This window comes from Sciurus carolinensis, chromosome 8, assembly GCF_902686445.1.
Source record: "Sciurus carolinensis chromosome 8, mSciCar1.2, whole genome shotgun sequence".
In the NCBI taxonomy this organism is placed as follows: domain Eukaryota; kingdom Metazoa; phylum Chordata; class Mammalia; order Rodentia; family Sciuridae; genus Sciurus; species Sciurus carolinensis.
This window is the reverse complement of record NC_062220.1, coordinates 87,588,720-87,615,416: the sequence shown is the minus strand read 5'-3', so window position 1 is coordinate 87,615,416 and position 26,697 is coordinate 87,588,720. Positions and strand designations below refer to the sequence as shown.

Below are 26,697 nucleotides of genomic sequence, written 5' to 3'. Positions count from 1 at the left end.
TAACACAACCGGAAACATGCAGCTGTTGCAAGTTTGCTCAACTTGGCATTTAATTTCCCATCCGGCAGCACTCATCCCCGCCCCAGAGAGCAGCCAGGCTGGCTGGTGGCTGACAGGAGCAAGGCTGGTGGGAAGGCAAAGGGGCTCCCTCTCTGCACCCTCTCTCTCCAAGGAACTGGTGACATCAGGTAACAGGATTTCTAGGTTCGGAACTGAATCAGATTGAACAGCCTACTTTCTGAGGCAAGGCTGACCTGGCCAGGTCCTGTTCTATGAAGCTGGGATTCAAGATCTTAAGATTGGAGCTTGTCCCTTGCTCCCATGTGCTAAACAGCCGACACCCTCCAGGGAAAAGACTGCACTTTTCATCATTTGGGCAGGAATTCCAGAGCATGGAAATGTCCTGATTTGCTATTTCTGCATCAGCATAATGAGTCATATTTAGGTCCTATGGGAGAATAACAACACTTAGCACTTATACACCACGCTTTTCATCTTCAGGTCTTCAGTCATGTTAGGCTGTAATGTTATATTTCTCTCAGCAAGACAAAGGAGTTCATTTCTCGTTTCTTCAAATGCCCTTCCTTCCTCACACATTCATAACAGCTCTTACATGTTGAAGTTATCTCCTGCTTTCTAGATGTGTATTATTCAAGCTCTTTTTAAAAAAAAAACAGTAATTAAATATAAAAGATCAATTCATCCTTCTCTTTTATTCTTTCTTCTTCTCTTTTTAAAATCCTTTTGTCTCTTCTCTAACATGGAACACAGAATCAGAACACAGATTATCCACTTGGCATTTCCGCAAGACCTAGGATTGTCTTCTTGACTTGATTCTTCAAGCCTCGTGGTCTTCTGCATCATCTCTGGAAACTGAAGAGCACTGAAGTCTTTGTCTCGGAGGATTCTGGAAGATTCTGTCCATCTCTATGCTCAGACCTCTTTATCTCCCTTTACTCCTGGCCCAGGAGATTCCATCCCAGTCTCATGGATCAAATACCATTGCTACTCGAGCAACTCCCAAACCTGTATTTCCAGGGTAGTCTTCTCTTCCCCTGAATTCCAGACTTGTACATCCATCTGCTGGTCCACTACCTCCATTTTTCATTTAAAGACAAACCTCCCAATTCTGCCTCACCCCCAACCTGCTCCTCCCACAGATGACCCCCTCCTTCTAGTTGTACAAGCCAAAAGTCTGGGTTCATCCTTAATTCTACTCTTCCTATTATTCCCCAGTCTAATCTGTCCCCAGCAAGTTCTGCTACCTGTGTCTTCAAAATGCATCTAGAATCTAACAACCCCTCCATCTCTTCTTTGAGATAATCTATCATCTTCAATCTAGATTCTTTTAATACCTTCTTAACTGTCTTCTCTCTGACACTGCAACAATTTGCTTCCAATTCAACAATCAACTTGATCTTTCTCAAGCACTAAGACAGGTCCTATCACTCCTCTGCTTAGAATTGTCCTATGGTTCCCCATCTCACCCAGAGTAAGAGCCAAAGTCCTTTAAATGATCTATAGTACTTATTGCCATCTGACATGTAAGATATGTTCTTCACTTCTTTACTGTTTGTATTCCTTATCATCTGTATTCAGTGACCTGTTCATCTAATGCCTGGGACAGTGCCTAGCATGTGGAAGACATTTGAAAATATTTCTTGAAAGAAAACTGATGAACAAAGGTGTCCGGTGTGTTTCAGGATATGGATTATCCTAAGTTCTAAGCCACAGGCAAGCTGAGATTTGTGATATCTGCTAGTGAGTTACAACATGCTTTTCTGAGGGGGTATCTGATTAAAGCATTATGAGGCTATGAGTTTACATTCACATAGAACATTGAGGCAATTATGGCATATGCTATCTGCTCTATGTAACATTGGTACTGATATTGGGGCCTTTTGCAGAGGACATGACCTGCTGATAGCCTGTCCTTATTCTATATGCATATTGGAATGTTTTCAGAAAAGGATTTCAGGATGAGCTGTAGAATGTGTAGAACAGCATTTTCTCCAATGGACAGTTACATGGCCAAAGCAAGGATAAATTCTCTGTTTGCTCGTTAACAGAATTTTCTTCTGATCTTCCCCATATTTGTGTATAAAGTACTTAGTGTTTTCAAACAAGAACCCTTTTAAAACAAACTCTCCAAATAAATTAATCCATCCTCCAGTTTACGAAAATGTGCTCATGAACCCATGCAAGTCTTATTCAAGACTCAGAGGCAAAAGAGAAAAATGAGAAGAACTGGGGGCGTCAGAGGAAAAGGAAATAACCATCGGATAGCAGAGAAGGAAAAGAGCAGATAACACTCCATGGTGGCTAATAAGCTGTGCGCCGAATAAGGACTTTGTGTCTCTACTTTTTCGAGAGGCAAAAAAAATAAATGAAGTAGTAGCTGGAGGTGGCAGTAAGCCAGAGATGTTGACATCTGGAGAAATGGTCCAGGGAATAGGTAAAAGGATATCGTCAGATAGGGAAGCATCCCTCCCACTCCTCATGTCCCCAACCACCAGCTTCCAAAGAAATGCTGCGTAGAACCTACCACACAGTCCTTTGGCTGCTAGATGAGTATTGTGCTCTGGACCTCCAGAGGATGCCCTCTTGTATAGCGATGGCCACATGAGTAAATGAGACAAGGAAAGAGGAAGCCTCAACAGCCCAAATGCAGACCAGCTTCTAGTGCATGCAAATGGGGCTAGGGATGAAACTGTGGTGTCCTAAGAGGCAAACCACAGGGGAGGCTGGCTGCAGGATTGCCACCCACAGACCCATTATGAATCATCCCATGGACTATGAGAAGTATTGAAAAGAAAGAAAACACAATTCTACAGTTGCAATAGTCCTTTCTCAATGTTGCTTACCTAATTATTTTAATTTTTTAATGATTTATACTCCTTCCCAAGCCACAAGAAATTTATAGCAACTCATCAAACACGGATAGCATGAAAAAAAAATCTTTTAATTAAAATTCAGGACCAGAGAAAATATAAACTAGAACTGAAAGTCTAGTCTAAGGGGGAAGTAAAATATGGCTTATCATTGTGTTCTAAAACGTTCTCCAAGTTAAGCAGTAAATTTGACTAGCGGGCAAAACGAAAAAAGAAACAACCAGTTACACGATTCTCGTGTCCAGGGGAGAAAATATTTCAGTTCTCTGGGGGAAGCAAGCCATTTCCTGGAATTCAGATCTGCAAGAATTCCTCACACAGGCTTCACATAGGAAATCACGCATAAGGCAGTGGAGAATATTGAAAACCACACCCCTACCATGAGTTTCACGAAACCATCCTTGGTCAAATGTCTTTAGGAAAATCAAGGCTATTAAAACTATTCCAACAGACACAAAGACAATGTGAGCCAAGTACACATCTTTCTATGGCTCAATATATGTAATAGGCCAACTTTGATTATCTCAAGAAATGACCAAACTTAATTCCTCCAATAGTCTTCTATATCAGCAAACCTACCAAATGAACTAAATAGAGGAAATTTCCTAGATGAGACTTTCTTCTTGCCCCTAGTCATTTGCATGACTTTTCAAAATCTACTTCCATTGCAATGAGTTATAGAATTATGCCTTCTATTTTTATGGAGTTAATTTTTAAAGTACTCAGAACTTTATTATTTGCCTAATAAATAGTACTTGTTGCATAAATATTTGTTTTCAAAAGAGAAAAAGGCATTCCATGTCATTTAGCTGGGTAGGGGAGGAGAATGTCAAGTATAAATAACAAATTAATTATAAATAAATAAAATGAATTGAGATTTTGTACCTCTCTTAGACATGTCAATTCTTTTCCTGATTTTTTTTTTCCCTAAAGCTGTACAAACTGAATACAAGCCCTGGCCTATCATAAAGTGAGAATGTGACATGAAAAATCTGGTGGAAAAGGATTATTATAATTTCACAGAGAGGAAGATTCAAAGGCTTTGAAACACTCAGAGAAATATCAGTCTTTTAAAATTTCCTCTCCAGTTGGAACAACTGGAACTTCAGAGTACCTAGCTGGCCCTTCCTATCAATCATCCTTCACATTTTAAGTTTCTGTTCATGGACTGCGTCTAATTTGTTTTTTAGTACACTGTGGACAGTGAGTAACACCCTATGACAAAGACAAGAAAAAAAACTAAAAAGCGTCCTTGTCACTTTTTTCTGTGACCCCCATCTCCTTTCCTTCATCATGTAAAGTGATTTTAAAATTAACACAATGTTATGATAAAAATAGACTATATTCTAAAGAATTTCATAGTGAATTTCTTATATTTTTAAAAGGTATTGAGCTTTTTAAAATATTTTTTAGTTGCAGATGGACATAATAACTTTATCTTATTTTTTTAAGTTTTTAAATTTGTTTTAATTAGTTATACATGACAGTAGAATGTACTTTGATACACATATACAGTGGAGTATTTATTATTTATTTATTTTTTATATGGTGCTCAGGATCAAACCCAGTGCCTCACACGTTGGCTAGTGCTTTACCACTGAGCCACAACCTCAGCCCAATTTCTTACTTTTTTTTTTTTTTGTAACTGGGTATCAAACCCAGGGGTACTCAACTACTGAACAAGATCCCCAGCCCTTTTTATTTATTTATTTTTTTATTTTGAGACAGGGTCTTGCTAAGTTGCTTAGGGCCTAAGTTGTTGAGGCTGGTTTTAAACTTGCAATCCTCCTGCCTCAGCCTCCCCAGTTGCTGGGATTACAGGCCTACACCACTGTGCCTGGCTAATTTCTTACATTTTCAAAAACAAGTGATCCACACTTGTAATTAACCTATTTATTTCACCAACAACAGATGTTCAATAATCTGACCAAGTAACATAAACAGGAAGTAATTAGGAATCCGTGGAGAATGACTACAAAGATTATGGAACACAGACAATTATAACCTGGGCCCAAACCTGGTGAACGCCCCTCTCCTACCTCTGTGACTCACCTGTTCTCTCACCCTTTGACTCTTGTCTTCTGCACTCACTGCCCATGTAAGGCTGATGATAAATACTTAGCAAAATAAAACTACTGGTTGAAAATCGAAATGTTCTGTGCATTTATCCACACAACTTCAAGAACCAGGTAAGTGGTTTTTTTGCTTTAATTTAATATTTGATACACTTATTTTCTCATGATTCATCTAAGGTTTGGATTCTATCACAATCAGATATTCATTTTTTTTTTTTTTTTTACATATGAGACAAACATCAGCAAAGAGATGAGATACTGTTTCGAGCCCCTTCAATGCAATCTGTGATACCACTCTGTTTCCATGTGGAAGTTTCTAGCAGGTGTTAGGGAAGCACCTCTTCAGGTGTCCTCCCAAGCAAGCAAACCTACCCGCTTGCTGCTCTCCTCCTCCTGAGCCTTCCTGAACTCATGCTCAAAGGAGCAGTCCAGCTCGCTGAAGAGGCCCACCTCCTCGCAGTTCTTCAGGAATCTTGTTGGGGTCGGAGTCTGATCTGAAAACAGAGGTCCAATGATCATAAATGGGGCTCTTTCTCAAAAGTCAATGCAAGTACCCACCCCTTGGCTTACTAAGATGCCTGCCAGTCATCCACAATCTCCCAGCCCTTTAAATAAAATGGTAGAGGGCAAGCAAAGAAAACCATCAACTGCAAAGCAGGAATACAATGGATGGAGACTGCAGTAGGCAAGGACCCCCGTCCCCCACCCAAGCCTCCATCTGGACAACTTTACAAGACCTTGCTGCCCTCCACTTGTCTGGAGTTCATATCTCTCGCTTACGCATTGCAACTGTGCAACTTTTTAAGTGGCTAAAACTAGGCCAAAATTCTTCTGTGCCAATGTTAAGCCTGACTTCACAGGGGGCGGAAAGAAAAAAAGATTTTTCTAAAGTTTTACAGCAAACAAAAAGAAACAAACAAGCATGTTAGTTCCTTTTTTCTTAATGGAGAAAGAAAATTTAGCAATTCTATCTCGTTCTGAGAATCACAGAAGGATGACAGAAGGTTCCAAGTCAAACACGTTCAGCTTCCATCATTTAAAAATATCATTATTAATTTTATTTTCCTTTGCTGTAGCCAAAAGAATGTTCTGAGAATGCTCTTTAAAAGGAAAAGAATTTCTTTCATATTCTTGACTTTCTAGAGAGCTTACTACTTAGAAAGTTGGAAGAGCTGATGTTGTGATTTGTGGCATATTTTTGTAGCATTTGCTATTCGTGAAATATTTTCTGGAATCTAATCTCATAAGATCCTAGGTGGTAGGTAAGGTGGAATTATACCTTTATAGTCACTAAGGACAGTCATCTTCCATAGTGAAGGAGTTGACAAGAATAACAATGTGTGAACTACCTCTGTAAGAAGACATGAGGTTCATGGAGGGACACCTAGTCACATAACTTTTTTTTTCAAATGAGGAAAATTGAGATCCAGAGTGATTGAGGGTCTTGCTTCAGTTCTCCTGGGTAAGCAACAGGCACACCAGAATTATAACCAAAGCCTTGGTGTTATTTCCACTGTTACATGTCTTTTCTCTACCCAAGCCCATGATGGACAGTGCCAGATTGATGATAGATAGCATTTATCCAACTGGACCTACACATAGTCTCAATATCTCCTTCTCTAAGCTGTCACCACCAAGCAACTGACAAGTACCCTGAAGTTGAAATAAATCTGCCATTCCTACGCTTTGTAAATGTCTATATTACAATAAATTAGAAATATATTTACTTTTCAAAATTATATACAGTAGCACCCAGTCAATGAGTAAATATCCACAGAGATTCAAAGACTATTTTAATATCCATGAAGCAGAAAATGGTTGGATATCCTCATTGAATCAGTTCCTCAGAGACAAAGTCTCTTCATTCCTTATGGGAAAGGGACATTAACATTCCAAATGGTTGACTTGAATTCCACAGCAGCAAAATCCCAACTGCATTCTTCCCCATTCTTAACCTGATCTCCAAAATACTAAGCTGTTCTGATAGTTCACAGAAAACCTACCACAGATGATCATAAACTGGGCATTTATGAGACAGAAGAGATTGGATTTTATTGAAAATTGTTTTATTAGCACATTAACTTCTTAAGATGCACACAAATGTACCTATGCATCCTACATATACATATAACTGTTGTATGTTTATAGAAGTCAAAATTAATATTTATGCAGGACTTTGTAGTTTACAAACATTTTCATGCATATTGTCTAGAATCCTTATATGTCTATAAGGTTAATAGGGTTGATAATATTTTAGAAATGGAAAAATAAGCCCCCTCACAGACGGTCACACAACTTGTAGCCATCTCACCACTTAGTCAATCTCTTACCGTCAGACACAATCCCTTTTCAATCTAAATTCTGTGCTCTTTGCCATTCCAGGTCCAAAGGGTTCTGTTGTGTGTGTTTAAAAGACAATTTTGACAATCCAGACATCTAGATTTGAAAACAGTATGATTCAGGGGAAGTTACCCACATTCCCTATCCTTCACATTCCTTATCTTGCAAATAAAGTTCTATAAATTCTAAAGTCACCCCTCTAATGGGTTAGCTTCAAAAGTTACTTTCCATAGGCCAAGAAATGCATGACTATTTAAAAGGACAGGCAAATGGAACATAAGTTATAGCTGGAACTAGCGATAAGGTCAGAAGTAAGGCTTAGAAATGTAGAGTTTTCTGAAATTGGTGCAGCCACTTTGGAAAGCAGTATGGAGATTCCTGAGAAAACTTGGAATGGAACCACCATTTGACTCAGCTATCCCACTCCTCAGTTTATACCCAAAGGACTTAAAATCAGCATACTATAGTGATGCAGCCACATCAACGTTTATAACAGTTCAATTCACAATAGCCAAACCATGGAACCAACATAGATGCTCTTCAATAGACGAATAGATCAAGAAACTGTGCTATATATACACAATGGAATATTACTCAGCCTTAAAGGAGAATAAAATTATGGCATTTACAGGTAAATGGATGGAGATGAAGAATATCATGCTAAGTGAGATAAGTCAATCCAAACAGCCAAAGGCCAAATGTTTCCTCTGATATGTGAATGCTGATCCATAATGGATGGGGGAAGGTTAGAATGGAGGAACTTTGGATGGGTCAGAGGAGAGGGAGGGGAGGAGGGGCAGGGACATGAGAGTGGGAAAGATGGTGGAATGATATTGACATCATTACCCTACGTACATACATGATTGCACAAATGGTGTGACTCTACATCATATACAACCAGAGAAATGAAAAGTTATGCTCCATTCATGTATAATGAACCAAAATACATTCTGCTGTCATGTATTAGAACAAATTTTTTTTTTTTAAATCCTAAGTGATGGGCTTGATGGGGACAGAAAGCATGACCCCACTACTCAGTCACAGGTAGACTCTGTGATGAATGGGGAGATGGGTAGAAAATTCACAAGGGATAAAGACCCTGCTTTTCCTTCTCAAAAAAAAAAAAAAAAAAAAAAAAAAAAAGGTGTAAGACAAACACTAAGGGTAGAAATAAAAAGTATGTGTGTGTGTGTGTGTGTGTGTGTGTGTGTGTGAGAGAGAGAGAGAGAGAGAGAGAGAGAAAGAGAGAGAGAGAGAGAGAGACATAAAATTTTATCATTAATTGTTTAACCTAATATCTCCTGGTTTTTCTGAAATAGAACCATTCTCAGAACCATTTATTTCCTTCATACAATAGAGCTGCATGATAAGCCTCCCAATTCTCTACTATCTCACAAGAATATTTCTGAGAAAACACCCCAAAACAGAACTGAAATATGAGACCACTTGTCATCAGTAGGAATTTAGTTTGCAGTTTTTAATTTTCCTTTTGTTCCTCTATGTGTCTTTAGTAGAGGCTGAGAACTTAGGGCCAAGGTTCAAAGCAGAGAGAGTCACCCCAGCAGCCTCTGTTAGACTCCTGAACTCTGAGAGGAGTCAGGAGACAGTCCATGAAATCAAATGCAGGACACCAGGTGAGGGGCCAAGATGCTCGCAACTGAGGGGAGTGTCTCATCTGCTCCAAAGCAAAATTATTCCCAGATACCAGCATGCACCTACACACACCAACAAAGGAGTTGGAAGGATAGTGGCTCAGGAATTTGGAGGACAGTGCCCATCACCTTGGGCCTCTTTAGTAGGAAGAAACAAAAGTCATGGAATGAGGGAAGTCATGGGTTGCTTCCACCTCCAGAGCAGAAGATCCAGAAGGTGGTCCTAGGAATGTCAACAAATGTAATTTTCTTTGCTGTGCAATATAAAGAAAAACAAAGTCGATATCTATATCAAATACACAAGGCTTGCTCTTCCTACTTTTTAATTCACCTTCTTGTGAATGAGCTATCCTTTCCAGTTGCAACTGGAATCAGAAAAGGGCTTAGCTTTTAACATAGATTAGAATTAAATACAGGGTCTATACTTGTCTTTGATATTACATGGTACCAATTCCAAGTAAACCAGGAAACATGCAAATGTTCAAAGAGGGGGACAGTTCAATCTATCTGTTGCTTAAGTAAAAGAGGTGGGATTTCTCAGTCTCACAAATGCCTTTGTGAAATCACTGCTTCTACTGGAATTAGACTAGAAGCTAGTGGGTAAAACCCATGTTTATAAACAAAAATGCTTGCAAACCTTATCTAATTTATATCTGAAAACATACACCAGTCACATCTGACATCACTAATTTCTGTAGGCTGAATAGTAATAGCTTGTGATTTTGTAGTGAGTAACATCCAAGGAGTGTTCATTCAGTAGAGATAGACAATGCTCTGAGGACTTTCAGGAACTGGTTTCAATAGGAATTCCAAGCTGAGATGATTGATTAAGTTTTATGCTCACCCTTTTTTTTTTTTTTTTAGTGTTTCCATTTCAGTGAGGAATATCTGAATCAGAGAAAGGGATAACTCCAAATCTCAAATTAACCTAAAAGTTAATAACTTTTGAGTTTGAACTTCACCTGACTTGAAAGGTTTAATACACCTGAATTGGTGCTGCATAAACACCTGCACATTCCCCTCTCCCAGAGGGTTTGGAAATAGCACACTGGGTTTCCAGGAGACCTGAGCATCTGATGCAGGCACCAGCAGAAAACCTTACCCACTTCTCTTCCTGTTCCTGTGGCCTTCAGGAGCCTCTTACCAATTGGACAAAAATGATTGGTACCAAATAAAAGAGGATAAAAACCTAACATTTGCTGCAACATGGATGGAGCTAGAGAACATTATGCAAAGTGAAATAAGTCAGGAATGGAAAAATTCTGCATGTTCTCATTTCTATATAGAAGCTAAAAAGTTCAACTTGTAGAAGAAAGAGAATATGGGAAGGTGGAGGGCAAAAAGAGAATGGTTAATGGGATGGGGGTACAGGTGGATAGAGGGAGTAACTCCTGATGTTCTGTAGCACAATAGGATGACTACAGGTGACAACAATTTATCATGTATCTCCAAAGAGCTAGTAGAGAGGACTTGGAATGTTTCCAACACAAATAAGTGACACATGTCTGATATGATGGACATGCCAGTTATCCTGATCTGATCATTACATGTACTACATGAATTGAAATATCATACTATCGTTCATAAATATGTAAAATTATTGTGTCAATTAAAAATAAAAAGTTAAATTTTAAAAAGCTTAACATCAAGAGGGATTTTTAAAACATCTTTACAAAGTTTGTCATATTCCAGTATCTGGTTCCCTTGCTGGGTCTGTTTCTTAAAATGCAAAAAGGAGTGTCTATTATTAGAATCTCTGGTACTGGAAGAGCTAGGTAAAGAACACGTGCTGAGATCCTACTTGCATATCTACCCAGAAGAAGGTCACAAACCTGGACTTATAATTTAGGAATTCACCCACCAGTTACATGATAGTAAATTCTGCACATTATCAGTGGGACAGACAATGAGTATATGGCTAAAGCTACTTTTAAAAGAAAAAGAAAAAAAGCAACTAAGTTTCTCATCAGCTAATAGTCTGCCCAGCATCAACTGCTTCAGCCCATCAAGTACTATTATTATAATGTAATTTAGCATGAAGTTAAATTCTGAAACTTGATTTAAAAAAAAAAATGTTTGCCCAGGTGCAGAGGTGCACACCTGTAATTCCAGCAGCTGGGGGTGCGGGGAGGCTGAGCGGGGAGTATCAGGAGTTCAAAGCCAGCCTCAGCTGGCAAGGTGCTAAGCAACTCAGTGAGACCCTGTCTCTAAACAAAATACATAAAAGGGCTGGGGATGTGGTTCAATGGTTGAGTGCCCCTGAGTTCAATCCCTGGTACCCTCCCCCCCAAAAATAAAAAATAAAAATTAAAAAATTAAAAATTAAAAGATGTTTGGTCTGCTCTACAGTTAATAAAAATCCCTAACTTATTTGGTTTCAGAACTGCATTTAAATTATATTTTCTGTTTCCTTTTCCTCAATGATAATAAAGGTAAGGCAGCAAGTCATCAATCTGGGCAGAGGAAAAACATGATGGAAGGAGCCCCATCATATACTAGGGAAGAAAGTTAATTTTCTAAGCAAAATTTTCTTTCCTATTGATTTGATGGTCTCAACTATGGTATTACTAAGAACTATGCCAAGTAATTTTATGTCTTTTGATATTAAATTGATAGTGGTAGAAAGAGTACATAAGTCTCAATGATTCAGACCAGTTTGAACTTATGACCATTCTAATTACAGGGTATTTTCAAGGCATTTTTATTATTTACACGACTCAGATTTGACCAACAAAATATGGTTAAATGGAATTCCTCAAGAGAGTAGCTCAAATCAATAGTGAAAAGAATTGGAACAACTTTATCAATTTTATTAAGAGTTATTGTTCTCAGAAAAGTCTGATATTAAATTTTAAAATTCTTAGGTAGTTTTATTTTCTTTTTAAAGTTATATTTATCTCTTTAATTGTTTAGCAAATGCCTTTTTTTTTTTTTTTTTTTTTTTTTTTTTTTTTGCGGTGCTGGGGATCGAACCCAGGGCCTTGTGCTTGCAAGGCAAGCACTCTACCAACTGAGCTATCTCCCCAGCCCACAAATGCCTTTTGAAAAAAAAATTTTTAGTTGTAGATGGACACGATACACTTATTTTATTTATTTATTTTTATATGGTGCTGAGGATCAAACCCAGTGCCTCACACATGCTAGGCAAGTGCTCCACTACTGAGCCACAACCCCAGCCCAAGCAAATACCTTTTAAAAATATTTTAACTTAGTTCCTATCTGAATTTTAATCAAGTCCTAAGCAAGAGAGTTTACCTTAGATGAATTTTTAAATACAAAATCCTTTGTAAATACTGCTTATAAGTAACAATTCAGAAAATTCTATAGGATATTAGGCTTCTTCTTTGAGAAAAACATGCCTTTTATTCAGTGTGAATATACAAAGGAAGCAATGGGATTCCCTCAGTAACACTGATACTACTTCCCTGCATCTATCCAAAGAGGCAATCCTACCATGAGGCAAACCAAGGTGAATCTGCTTTCAAACAATATCTGTGTGGTGCTTAAAAACCACCCTGGCTCAGGTAATGCATTTGAGAGATTGACACACACACAGACTCTTGGATCGAAGGCTGGAATCCACTTATTGTGAACATGGATAAGTGGTGGGCTAAATGTCCTTACAAGCACTTGTGAGTCAATTAGAAAATGCACAGAGAAGGGCATCTCCTGCAACACATGCCCACGTGTAGTACACACCTACTCACTGTCACCATGGGATACCCTATGTGTTCAGTAGCAGCCAAGCCACAATTTCAATTTACTTTAGAGAGACTGAGCTGGTAAGGGTTATTAACCCCAAGATATCATGCCTCTGCTCACCAAGGGAACTAAGGGATCCAAGGGGTTTATTATCAAGATCTGCCCTGAATAGTGGAAGCTCAAGCTAAATGTTTCCCCTTAGTCTCTAATTGCCTGAGTTCTCCTACAGTCTTTGTCAAGAGGGACTTGTTTCCAGGTGCAAGCCAATTTTTCATATATAAAAAAACATTGCAAAGCAAGGCCTCCAAAGTACTCGGGTGAATTATCAAAAATTCTATGTTGCTTGACCATAGATAAGAAACTGACAATTTAAAATGCCAACAGTCAATTGCATCCTATTAGCCAAATAGATGAGGCAATCTGATTTAAAAACACGACTCTTTCTTTCTTGCAATGTGTTAGAATCTCCTCCTAAGGATTTTGACGATTTGCTCTATTTGAAGACTACTGAATAATATAAGAAAAAGCTGTTCACAACTTAACAAGGCCCTAAGTAACTTAACAAGACCATATCTCAAAATAAAAAATTAAAAGGACTAAAGATAAAGGTGAATGGTAATGTGACCCAGGATTCAATCCCCAGTACAAAAAAAAAAAGCAGTTCATAGATTTATATCCAAACATAAATCAAAAGACCAAAATATGTTCTTAGTACATTTCAACACATCTAGGTATATAGTAAGAAAATCATAGACACATAGGGGCTTTGGACAAACTATTCATTCTCTCCATCTTGTGTCTTCATCTGGTAAAAGATGTGTTGAGAACTGTTTTAGTCAGTTTTTTCGCTGCTGTGACTAAAGGACCTGACCAGAACAACTATAGGGGTAGAAAAGTTTATTTGAGGGCTCAGGGTTTCAGAGGTCTCAATCCATAGACGGCAGACTTCATTCCCTGGGGCCCATGGTAGAAAAGTGTGGCAGGGGGAAGCAGCTCATGTGGTGATCAGAAAGCAAAGAGAAAGACTCCACTCTCCAGATACAAAATATATACCCCATACTCACTCTCTCAGTGAACTGCTTCCTCCAGTCACACTCCACCTACCTCCAGTTACCACTCAGTTAATCCCACCAGGGCTTAATTCACTGATCAGGTTAAGGCTATAACCCAATCATTTCCCCTCCAAACCTTCTGGCACTGTCTCACACATGAGTTTTTGGGGTACACTACATCTAAACCCTAACTAGTACAAAATGATGTGTATGTAAAGTACAGGGCACAGACATAAGGTAAAGCTATAAATGGCAGCCATTGTAGTTTTGATACTGCCCTCTGGTGTAAGCCACTTCTACCACCCTCTGTTCCATAAAGGTCCAATAAATTTAAATATTGGGAAGTAACTATATACCTTTACTGTCAGTGGAATTGCCAAGAAGAGGAGGTAGTATGGGCTGTGTGTGTGTGTGTGTGTGTGTGTGTGTGTGTGTGTGTGATGTTATTTATTTACTCAATCAGTTTTTTTTTTTTTTTTTTAATATCCCAGTTCATTCTAAAAAGAACTTGGAGTTACATATGGCACCTTCCCTTTGGTTACCCCATTAAAATGCCCATGAATTATTGAGTAGTGTTTGCAGTAAGAACCACGACTAATGGATTTGGGCTGTTGGGGAGACCATGATTAGCCTTTTGGAGACAAATGTTCCACTTCATTAAATCATGTTCTTGCTTTTTCCATGGTGAGAATTAGCTTTAGAGTCTGGAACTAGAGATGGGCCCTGATTCTAGACCTAGCCTGGGGACACAGTTGGGCTCTGAAGGAGTGTATGATCACTTATGCCACATGGTGAGTGCTGAGAAATTGAGAAGGAAGATGGCAGCAAGAAGAGTCGTTTGGCTCTCATGGGTGTGCCAGCTCAAGACATAGCCAGCTGTGGCACATCCAGTCCTACAGTGTTGCTCCATCCAATCCCACCGTATGCAGGAGTCAGGGAGAAAGGGACCCCTGACTTCAGTGCTGCATATCAGTCTTTGCACAAATTCAGAGAGACTTTCCTGATCACGGGATTTTAGGTGGTTGCTGTCCACTTGCTGTCCACTTGTCAAGCTTTATCTTCATGGCACTTGTCACTAGTAACATTTCCTTATTCACTTATCTGGGTTGTTTTGTTGTCGTTTATTTCTCTTCTTCCACACTCCACTAGAGTGTAGTAAGTTCCATGATAAGAGGGATCTTATGTGTCTTGTCTGGTGCGGTACGCCCATGATGAACTCTGTGGGTTCTCAATAAATGTTTGTTGATAATACACAGACAGTGGGGGAGGGGCAACTTCAGCCCCTCTCCCTACTCCTGGACTGGTGCCTGCCCCAACCTGCCTCCAAGCACAGACCCACTGCCCACAACATTAAGGGGCTATGATGTCTGGGAGTGGGATTGTTAGGCATTTAAAGGCCTTGTTCCATGTGTCTCTTTCTCAGTCTTCCCACATGAAATGTTGATTGGGTTTTATCTTTTGGGAAAATCCTCAGCACTCTTAAACTTCACCTTCCCCTCCATGCAGTGAAACCTATCCCCTTCTAAGTCACAGACACACACACTCACACACATGCATATACATCCCTACCCTGAAGGGTGCCTGTTTCACTCTCTCCACAGGAAAAACTGAACTCACTGGTTCCAAGATTTATGGCAAGAAAGAATGAAGAGGGGAGGTGTGCTTCAATCATTCTTTTTCTCCAATTTGGATTCTCATTTGGAATATAATTTGCTTGTTTGGCTATAAATAAAGTTGTACTTAAGATACTTTGATTCCCATTCTGGTTTTGGGTTTTCTGCATAAAACCTGAGGACCCTGTTTTAAAAAAAGAGAAGAAAGTGGAGGTTGGGCAAAATTTGGGAATTCCTGGGTGGCTAACTATAATACCATTAAAATACACTCAAACTTCATCTTATTTATCTCTATACCAAAATTTGACCATGGTTTTCAAATTGAGTCCATATATGTCATGTAATAGCTGGTACTTTTGCAACCTACATGTGGAAATACGTTGTCCTCTTCAGATTCCTATTTCCAGCTTTGAAAGAGCACAACTTCCCTCAACATGACATTACCTCTCATCAGAACAAATACAGAAGAAGGGACGGACTCAGAACCATCATCAGATCAGGATGCTGGCAAGTACCACATGGACCAATTCAAGAGGACAGGACCAAGGTAGTAAGGGGTTGTACAAGTCTTTATCCCCTGAACTCAATACCACCATCCCCATTTGTATCCTTATTCTGTCCCTATAGAATAAGGAGTTTATTGTCTATCCAGAAAAACAGACTCATTTCAATAAAATATCATCACTTCTACTTTTACTGCCCTATCTTGTGATATAACAAAGATCAGTAATAGTCATTTTTGAGATCTAATCAAAATTTGTTGGATCTTCCAACAAATCCATAAAATGTTCTACCACTGAGCTACACCTATACTCCCAGCCCTGGAAACTTATTCTTGAAGACTCTGATCTGTGACATCTTAACACCATCACAAACTGCAACATTTGCAATTAGTGAAGGATAAAGTGATGCTCCAAATGAAGGTTAACAAAATACCCTGAAATTAGTCATAAAAATGCCTACTACACTTTGTCTTCTCAACATATGCTAAGCCCCAATTCATCTGAAATCCAATTTTATGTAATTGAATATTGTTTGGGGGCAAAAATGGTTCAAGAGGGGCTTTAAGAGTTTTGTTCTGGTGTTCATTTGAGATTTCATTTTTATTCTTGATTTTACATTTTAAGCTATACAAACCCATTCATCTTCACTCATCTATTCAAAAAACAGGGTTTAAAGTAAATACATTTTAATGAACCTTTTTAATAAAAGCAGATTCCAAAGTTTTTGATAAATTAAAATTCAAAAAAGATACAGATAAGTAAATTTGCAATCACAATCCAGTATTCTAAAACTATCATTATGAAAAATGAGGTTTGAGATCAATAAACATTGAAGTATTTCTTAGGGAAAAACAGCAAAGTGAAAACACCCAATACACAGTCTATTATAATTCAGTGTGGACACCACCAGTATATTACAGAGAGGACCTCAGTTCTCCAAGTGCAAGAAAATGGAGCTGGGCTGAATATTTTTTGCATTCCCTTCCAATAAGAAAATCTTATGAGATGATAAGCATGTGAAGTGAGTAGCAAGTTTTCAAATTTAGAACTCAATTTTATTGGCAGTATTAAATAGTATCATACCACTTCAACATCAAACATGAGAAAGCAAAAGATAATAAGTCACTACATTATTCTTACTGTTTTTTTCTCATGTTTATTTCTCCCTTTGTTTTCTCATTCTAAATAAGACATCGTAAAAATTAAAGTTATTTTTCTTCCCATGATTTTCCACTTGGCACTGCCAATGATTGGCAGCAACAGCCACAAACTAATAAGGATCTGGTAAAAACAACTGAAAGGCTGCAAGAGATTAATCAAAACTCTGTTTCCTATTTTAGGCAATATATAGAAGAATGCTTCACCCCATTGTTCACATATCTTGGGCTGCTTTTTCTCCCCCTTGGATCTTCAAGTGGCGCTCCTTGTAGGACCAAGCTAGCAGCCTGCCTGAAAGACACTATACTGGTACTTATCACTACAGTGTAGATCTCCCTCCACACCTGCCACTCTCTGATATTCACCTCCAAATCCTCTACCATCAGGTGGTCTATTTCAGGGATCCACTTTGGGGAAAATACAGGAAGAACTTAAAATTTTAAAAATTGGAAACTGCACAGTCCATAGCCTTGCTACTTGCATACATATGTCCATTGCTGAACCATAAAGTTATACGCTGTGTGATTCTATAGGACATTGCAAATGATAAAAGCTAAAGGACAGGCCATGTTCCCTAACCCTTTCCAGGCTTCTATAACTCTTACAAATTGCAGTTTCTGCATCTCCGTAGGGAAAGTTGAAGCAGTCTCCCAAGAACCAACTCATTCAAAACAAAACATACAACGGCTGACAGAGAGAGAGAGAGACAGAGACAGAGACAGAGACAGAGATCAGGGGTGTGGGGAGGAGAGAGGGGCAGGGGAAGGCTGCCTTTGAGCTCTAGAGTTTTCCAAATCACAGCACATCTGTACTATCACTGACACACTTGGAAGCTGTGGGGACAGTTCTGACACTGGGACTATCTGAACATGTGTCTAAACTGGCACTGTCACTGAGTTCACAAAAGGGATCAAGGACCCTCAACCTTGCCCTGTTCAGTGGGCCCAGGAAAGCTGCTCTAGCTCCTTGTGTGCTTCCTGGTAATAACCCATCTGAAAACTCTCAAAGACTTACAAATAAGAGATGATAAAATACTTGGAAAATTAAAGTGCCATAGAAACGCTAAATATATGAGCCAGGTCTGCTGGAGCAGTTGGTTTCTCTGCTGATATCAATTAAAACATGTTCATAGATGTGTTATTTCTTTCATGATGCCAGGGAGTCCAGGGTTCAATGAAATATTTCTATCCTGAGAAGGGTCATAGGAAATTATGGATTACTTGCTAGGATTTATGAAACATTCTCTAAGGAATTATTTTGTGGATCTTCAAAGTAATGGGCAGATACAATTGTTCCCATTTTATGGAGAAAGAAACTGAGGCCCAGAAAGGTTCGATTACTTGCTCAAGGTCATATAGTCAGGTGAGACAGAACCCAATTCAGGTTACTCAATCCTATTCCTATTTTTTTTTTTTTTTTGGGTGCTGGGGATCGAACCCAGGGCCTTGTGCTTACAAGGCAAGCACTCTACCGACTGAGCTATCTCCCCAGCCCCTCAATCCTATTCCTGAGTGGCCCTGCCACTCAAAATGGGAAGGAATGGCATAAAGTAATTATTTGCATTATTTATTTCTGCTTACATTTGCTGAGCACTTGCTATGTTTCCATGCATTATCTCATTTAATCTCCCACTTTGAGACATGTACTATTTCCTGTGGAAAGGATCACTGATCATCTCAGTTCCTTCCACTAAAACTGAATAGCATTTTTCTCTTACAATACTTGTCTGATAGATTGTGAATGATACTTCATTTTAGCTAAGTTTTTACATACATACTCTATCATGATGTCCTCAAGGACAGGAAATACATCAACCTGTGCATCTCCCAAGGTACTCAGAACAGCACTGTGTGCCCTACAGAAGCCTAATTAATATTGGTTGCATGATGAAAGGTATTTGAGTAAAAAAAAAAAAAGAAAAACTTACATGGAACCAAGTTTCACAGTAATAAATATTTCACATTCCAGAAAATGAGAAGCCTCAGCTCTTCAATTATTTGGGTGAACACTACATTAGCTGATTACATTTCTGCTCTACCTCAGACATGTATAATTTCAAAGTGCAGAATGTGCCAGTGGGAATCAGCACAAAGGAGAATAAGATTCTTGCATGGAACTGATCTGACCATCCAAAGCTTCTTTGCTGACGGCCCCTTACCTGATAACATATTGTCTGTTTTTATTGAGGGGAACTTCAAAGTCATCTCATGCTTGTGCCTATGAATCATCAGATGGTCTTCTGTTGGGAAGCGCTGTGGCACAAATAGAAAAAAGGGACCGGGAGAGAAGACAGTCAGTTTTGTAGCACATATTTGTCATCAGCGAGAAAAAGATTTATTCCACATTGAAAATATGACTGGCAAAACCAAAACGATCAGTTCTGAAAAAAAGTATGAAAGCATAAGTAAAGTTATAAGATGTTTTATGCAAGTGAATGTGCTAGGATGTTCCTTCATTTATACTCAAATATTTGCATCAGAATTTTCATTACAGTTTACCAAAGGGTTAACTGTGTTGCAGAATCTGGCTGAATGCTGATAATGAGTAGGGGATCTTTGCCATCAATCATTCTCTGACTCCCCACACCTTCCATGGGAACTTTTAAAAAGTTCTTAGATAATCCCTGGATCTAACCAACTGCACTGACTAATTAGTACATTACATTTTTCTTTAGGAACTAGAGGTTTCCATCTGAGAGCAGACTTTAAACTTAGTGTATAGCTAAAAGATAAAGCAGGAAGAGGTAAATGAGCACTACTGGGGGCATTAAAATCATAAATATGTATATACCAAAACTGTGCCATACCCTAACATCTACCTGAGGCTGGCAGCTCCTTTTAAAAAAAAAAAATAGTACTGAAATGAATGTTTACTATGGTCACAAAAGATAACTAAAAATGGCAGCATGACAAAATTAAAAATTTCCCATTTCTTCTTGCAGTACATAAGAAGACCATGTTCAAAATAAAAAAGTAGATTTAGATCCGTGTAGAACTGGAATTTTGCAAAACCATATGGAACTTTTCTGTAGTGGTTACTGTTTTACATAATAGTGTAAAATTAAGTCTAAGGCATGACAAGCATGCTAGACATTTATCTATAGATTAACCCAAAGTAGGAGAAATGCATGACATAGAAAAGAATTTTGATTCATGTCAGACTTGGGGGAAGAATTATATGCCATGCTTGACATATATACTACAAACGTACACCATGACATTTGTATAATATGTTTCTGTTTACAAAGACCTGATCCATCCATTATCTGGTTTTTTTATAATTATACCTACAATTTTATAGTAACATGATACTTATTTTTAGTATTCTATTCTCTGCATAGTAAATGCTTATTTATTTTTAATTTTCAGAGAATGAGATTATTGTTGTCAAAAATGCTGTTCCCAACAGTGAATCTCCACATCATAGACATCCGCAAGACTTCAATCCTAATTAGAATAAGATATACTTCATGTTTGTATAAATATGTCAAAATACACTCTATTGTCATGTATAAGTAAAAAGAATAAAAAATATGTGTTTTAAACCCCTACACCAAAAAAAAAAAAAAAAAAAAAATGCTGCTCCGAAATATTTTTGGCTATCTGATTTCTGGTTATGAGGTGGGACTGAATTTTCTGGCCCTGTCATGTTGAGTGGAATCACATGACTAGCTCTGCCCACTGAATCATGAATGGAAATGACTTGTCACCCAGAGGCAAGAATGGAATTACTGGTATAAGATCCTCTGTTATTCCCCTTACCATTTTCATGGTGTATCATGGTGACTTGCAATACTGGAAATAGTCACTCAAAAATTCTAAATCTTTGAACGGTTATGAAAAACATTTCTGATTTCTAAAGGATTTTGAAGAGTTCCTGCCAATCTATACTAGAAATGTATCCTTGCGTAAGAGAAATAAATTTTTGTTGTTTTAAGCCATAGAAGCTTGGGGTAATTTTGTTATTGTAACAGATCCTAGCCTATCCTGACTTAGATTGGTATGTTGCAATAATAGAACTTAACAGAGTATCTGCTTTATCAAAGTCAAATAAAAATACAAGAAAAGACAATAAATTCTGTTGGAAATGTTCAACATTTCCATTATCAAACATTTTTTGATAATTTTTTAAAAATCCATTCAGAGCTTCCTTGTTCCTCAAAATAGACAATAAACATTTCAATTACCTTTGTATACTATAGAGAAAAAGAGTATAGATTTGTACTCATGAGAACAAGGGAATTCACTGAATCAAAGGCTATGAAATATTCTAAAAGTTGTTCTTTGCATAAACAACAATTATTTACTTCTCATTTCTGTCATATAAATTGGAGAGCATGGAATTTGAAACTCATGGCAATTATGGCAGATTTCTAAATACGCAGAAGTTTGCCTTATGTGACATGATATTTCTTTGCTTCTGGTTCATCTCTTCTCTTGGTCTTTACAACACCATATAATGATTGCACTAAATATCTAACACTACCACATGTGACTTAGAGATAGGGGCTACACCTCTTTGTCTTCCTATCAAAAACATTATTTTCATGAAATATATAATCAACATGTGACATGGTAATATCCCTCATTTCATATTGATAAGCCATTTTGAACTGTAAAATAATAGCTTAATGTAGGATGTTAGACTACTTATTAATAATTCCCATACTAGCTCATATCAACTATAATTACCTTCAAAATGGGACAACTGTAATTTTTTAAAATTAGGTAGGAGAATAGCAGCAAATTGTAAATAATCAGAGTGTACAGTCTGCAACAGATACAGAGTTGAGAGTTACTCAAAACTTGGTTAATACAGAGGGCAAAGAGTGAAATTAATGAACTCTGTGAGATTCCAAAGAACAAGAGAAGTGTGTCCCTCTTCACTTCTAAGAAAATGTCTAAGGATCTGTAACTGAAAAGATCTCACAGGTATCGCAGGCCAAGCCTAATAAAGCCAAGTTTCTTTCCTCGGAGAAAAGGGGAGAAAAATCCTTCCACCTCTTTCCAATCCCAGCCTGCACTCTCCTCCCTGCAGAATCCCAGGCCATGAAATGTGACTAAAGTAAATATCCTGATAAAAATTAGCCTGGCTGTGAGTTCCTAATATTCCACCAGGAGACACTGGGTGACAAGGACATTTTCTTAACTCTTAACTCTTCCTCCATTGAAAGATGGGCATATTGTTATAAGAGCTTGTCAAGAACAAAAGTAAATGGGGACATTGAGTTTTAAATGCATCAAGAGGGGAGGGAGGCTTGGAATTGTCCTCTGAAATCAAGAAACTTTGTAAATCTTTATTTCCCACATTTATCCAAGTTTTAACTCGGTCCACTCAGCATGGTCAAGGAAATGACCTGCTCCTTCACCAAGATGTTCAAGGTCATTTATAGAGCCTGTGTAAGGGCTGGGGGAGGTGGATCCATGGTAGAGCTTTCCTAGCACACTTGAGACCCTGGGTTCCATCCCCAGAAATCCCTCCCCCAAAAAATTAAATTTAAAAATGAACCCCATTCAACTTTTACCGTCACTTCCCAGAATTTGCATGTGACTTCAAGGATTCTCCTTCATCCCCTGTTGGCTCAGAGCATGCCCACTCCCCCTTGGGTTCCTCTACACCCAGACCTGGGGATGGTCAGCATGCCCCCTCCTTCTCTCTCACTGGTTTCTTGCCCTTGACTAAATCCAGCTTGGCTATCCTTTAATTTTAAAAAAGCTACCTCCCTCTCAGGCTACCATTATATCACACTGCTTCCCGTCATTGCCTGGTGCTCCTGAAAGAGTCCTCTATATTTGCCACCTCCGCTTCCTCACCGCCCACTCCCTCATTAATCCTTCCATCTGGCCTCCGCCTCTCTCTTCTCCCGGGTCGGCATTGAGCACCTATCTGCCAAGTGCAACAGCCCCTGCTGGGTTCTCTAACTGTCCCAGCTCTAGCAGCATCTGACACCAGTGACCACACATCTGTGGCATTGATTTATTTATACCCCACCTGACTCCCAAAAGGAGGAAAGACAGCGCAGAACAATTCATAAAACAGTGGGACAGCATCGATGAGAAGAGGTGGACCCAAAAGAGAAGGCAGGTTAAAGCCAGAAAGATAAAGAAGCAAGACTAAAGCTAAAATGCAAACCATACACAGTTACTCTCAACCAGGGACAGCTCTGCACCCGCCAGGGGCCATCTGGCAATGTTTCAATGTCTGAGGTTGTCACAATGGTGGAGAGAGACGGGAGCCAGTGGATACAGGTCAGGGGTGCTGCTAAACATCTTAAGATGCACAGGAAAGTCCCACATCAAACAATTATTCAGCCCTAGATATTAAAAGGGTTAAGGTTGGGAAATTCTGCCATATACTTCAAGGACTTAGGTGTAGCTCTCTTGTCCCTGACTTATCTAAATATCAGATGGTCATTCAAAACCCTGGGCATTACTAGGAATCCCAACTTGCCCCCAATTCTCTTTTGCCTTTACTAGGTTTCTGTTGATCCCCTTGTAGTAAATGCCTCTCTCTAGAGGAGCCTCCCATTTACCTCCCCAAGTAAAATCCATCCCCCTGATTTATGCTTCAGGGTGGCCCATGATCCTTCTTCATGCAAAACTGCAAATTGAGTAACTGGATCATGTGGTTACAGATTTGATGCCTAGATTAGAAGCTCTGTGAGGACAGGGACACATGTGTCTTATGCAGTGCTCTTTCCCCAGGGCCACCAGAGTGCCTGGCATATCCTAGGCTCCCCAAAAAGATATTGAGTTGAATAAAACTTAATGTCTCACTGTCCCACCCAAAGCAAACTGATCAAATTATCTGATTTCCTTTGACTGTCAAGACTTTCAGTTTAATACAACAACAACAACAATAAACACTGAGAATCAGTTTCACCTTAGTTAGGGATCAAGTTTCTACCTAGTTAGTAAGAAGACATTTTACACTCACCATGGAGAGTCCTGGTCTAGAAGGATTTTCCCCAGTTACTTATCAACCTATCTGTGTTTTCCTAGTGCTTCCTATTTCAGAATGACCTTCAAAAGCAGTTTGCATCAAAATAATTTTCTCTACTGCTTCCTTATTTACAAGTTGGAAATAAACATTGACACAAAATTCCCTGGTGAAACTTCCAGAACCTGAGCATAAGACTGATTGCTCAGTTCACAGCTGATAATACCAACTTATAACAACAGACACATCTTGTGTTTCTCTGGTTTCTTCCTTCCAGAAGGCTCCCCACAAATTCCCTGGGAACATAATTAAGGAAGGCCCTCAATGGGCAACAGTTCTCCTAGGCACTGCTCCGCCCAGTACTGCCAACCCCATCACATAGATAGGCAGGGGGTGTGGCTTGGTTCCCATGAAACCTCTGGGCAGTTTAGGGAAAGGGTGTGACGAACAACCACATTAGGAAGATGCCTAGGCTCTGAGTTCTAAACCTATGCTATAGTCCATAAAATGAAGATCTCAACATGAAAGCAAGCAGGTGTGGTCATTTCCCCCACACAGAAATGATTAGAACGAAGACCAGGTGGTCAAAAGTAGGAACAGTCACTACTAAGTTCCAAAGAGAAAATGAAAGCCCTGACTTGAACAGTCACTACTAAGTTCCAAAGAGAAAATGAAAGCCCTGACTTTAGGTAATGAACATTTCTAATTTCTTTCAAAAAGATAGGCTTCTGTGTAATAGTCCTAGTAGCAGTCATGGTAACGAGATGGGCTGTTAACGAAGCAATTATTCTGTGCCGGCCCTATGATAATCCCCAAGCAGTATCTCATCTGATTGCCACACCATTTCTGCTTGATGAGAGTCATCAGAAGCCATAAGATTCCATTCAGCAGAGCAGGAGTCTTTGCTTCTTGAGCTTTAGATACACGAGGAAACCATAGGTTCTCAAAGAATTATAGAGGGTTTCTTTACTCAACGGGGGAAACAAAACAACACAGAATTTAAGCTGGTGAGGTATTTCAGCAGTCATCCGGAGGCCCAGATAATATTCAAGTGGCTCCTGGAAAAGTAAGCACCTCCTTCTCCCTTTCTGAAATGATGGCCCTTCATATCTAATGGGCAGGCTGCAATGTTCAATGCTGCTGTACTTCAGAGGGCAAGAGAGCAGTATTGCAAACTATTCAGGGAGGAATATCGTGATGGTGAAGATGATGATGGTGGTGGTGATAACGAGAGGCAGACTTTGACAGTATCTTGGAAAAGCAGGAAAACTCAGGGCAGGCATAGTTGCCACCTGAGAGCTGCTTTCCTGTCAGAAGGCAGGTGCATCTGCTGCAAGCCAGAGCACTGAGGATCTGCACACTCACCTGGGAGCAGCCTGGGGCACTGCAGACAAACGGCCTCTCCTGCTCCAAATTCATCTTGGATTCCTCATAAATCTGAAGGGTCAGAGGGAGAGGGAGGAAGGAAAACAGAAATTCATGAATATCTCCTGCTTCTGCCTGAGACTCATGAGAAAGACAATCACTCCGAGCCCCGCTTTCTACACCGATTCCCAAATTCAACAAGGCGAACATTGACATGAATGAACATAGATCCTGCTTTGCTGAAGTTCGTTGGCTCCCCCAGACTGAGTTCCTGTTGTGCCTTCTTAAGTGCATAATGGAAAAAAAATGCCATAAAGATGTAGCCGAAATCCTGCCTATGGAAAACTACCTGTGGGTATTACCACCAGGTAAGACCCAACTGTGAAGGAAGATTCTGAGACAAAGGGCACCTCCATTCTGCCTCAGTCCTACTGAATGCTGCTGGATTGACTACTCAGGACACCAGGAGAGATGACAGCCCCCTGGGACAATCAGACCTCAGTCTGAGGAGGGCCAACCCTGAACCATACCCATGACCACCTCAACAAGCTTCATTGTTGACAGCCGATGCAAAAGTAACCCTGGAATCAGTGTATCAAACTGTTCTGGTGGTGAACCATGGTCATAAATTCCCTTTCATCGCAGGTGTTTGATGGAAGCCGCAACAAAAATTACCCATGTTGTAGGAAAGGAGAAGTAAACAGAAGTTAGCAAAGTTACCCCAGATGTTTTGCTAATTTAGTTTTCAAAGCTGAAAGGAAATTAATACAGGACTGAATCTGCTGCCTTACTGATCTAGATAAATAAGCTGGAATGAAATAATTTTAAGAAGAAAAATCTTATATTCAGAAATATGTTAAACAATACTATAATATTTTCTTTGGTAAAATTTTAGTCCTAACTGTTTTCCTTAGGCAAAAATTGAGTGTAGTCAAAATTACCTCAAATTCTCCCCAAAACCAATGACCAATGGAAGTACAGTATATATATATATATATATATATATATATATATATATATATATATATATATGGTTTTATGGTTAACAATCCACAGAGCAACATGATTTTTATAAAAACTCACAGGAGGTGGTATGCAAATTTAAGTTACACAATTTAAGTAGTTTTCTAAATTGTACAATTTTTTTTACCAATTTTAGAATTAAATGTACAAAAGTTACATGTGCAGTTAGTGTTATAAGCTGTATTACTGAATTAGAACCTATTGCTTTTACTCTGTGCACAGGAAGCAATATGCATCTTTAAAATGCTACTTGTGCAGTGGTGCATACTTATAATACAGCTATTCAGGAGGCTAAGGCAGGGAGACTGCAAGTTCAAGGTCAGCTTGGGCGATTTAGAAAGACCCTGTCTGTAAAAAAAAAAAAACACTTAGCCAGGCTCAGTG

The 26,697-nt window shown here is 39.0% G+C and overlaps 1 protein-coding gene across 2 annotated transcripts in view; it reads right to left on the bottom strand.

Annotated features, from left to right (window-relative positions):
* Window positions 1–26,697, bottom strand: part of Creb5 (cAMP responsive element binding protein 5) — a 387,517-nt gene that overhangs the window by 288,304 nt on the left and 72,516 nt on the right. For both annotated transcript variants that reach the window (XM_047562022.1, XM_047562021.1), the window contains exons 2-4: window positions 25,291–25,362; window positions 19,145–19,238; window positions 5,339–5,460 (exon numbers count right to left, since the gene is read on the bottom strand). In XM_047562022.1, coding sequence (XP_047417978.1) covers window positions 5,339–5,460; window positions 19,145–19,238; window positions 25,291–25,344 — 270 coding nt within the window. In that variant the 5' untranslated portion in view covers window positions 25,345–25,362. The remainder of the gene's footprint in view (window positions 1–5,338; window positions 5,461–19,144; window positions 19,239–25,290; window positions 25,363–26,697) is intronic.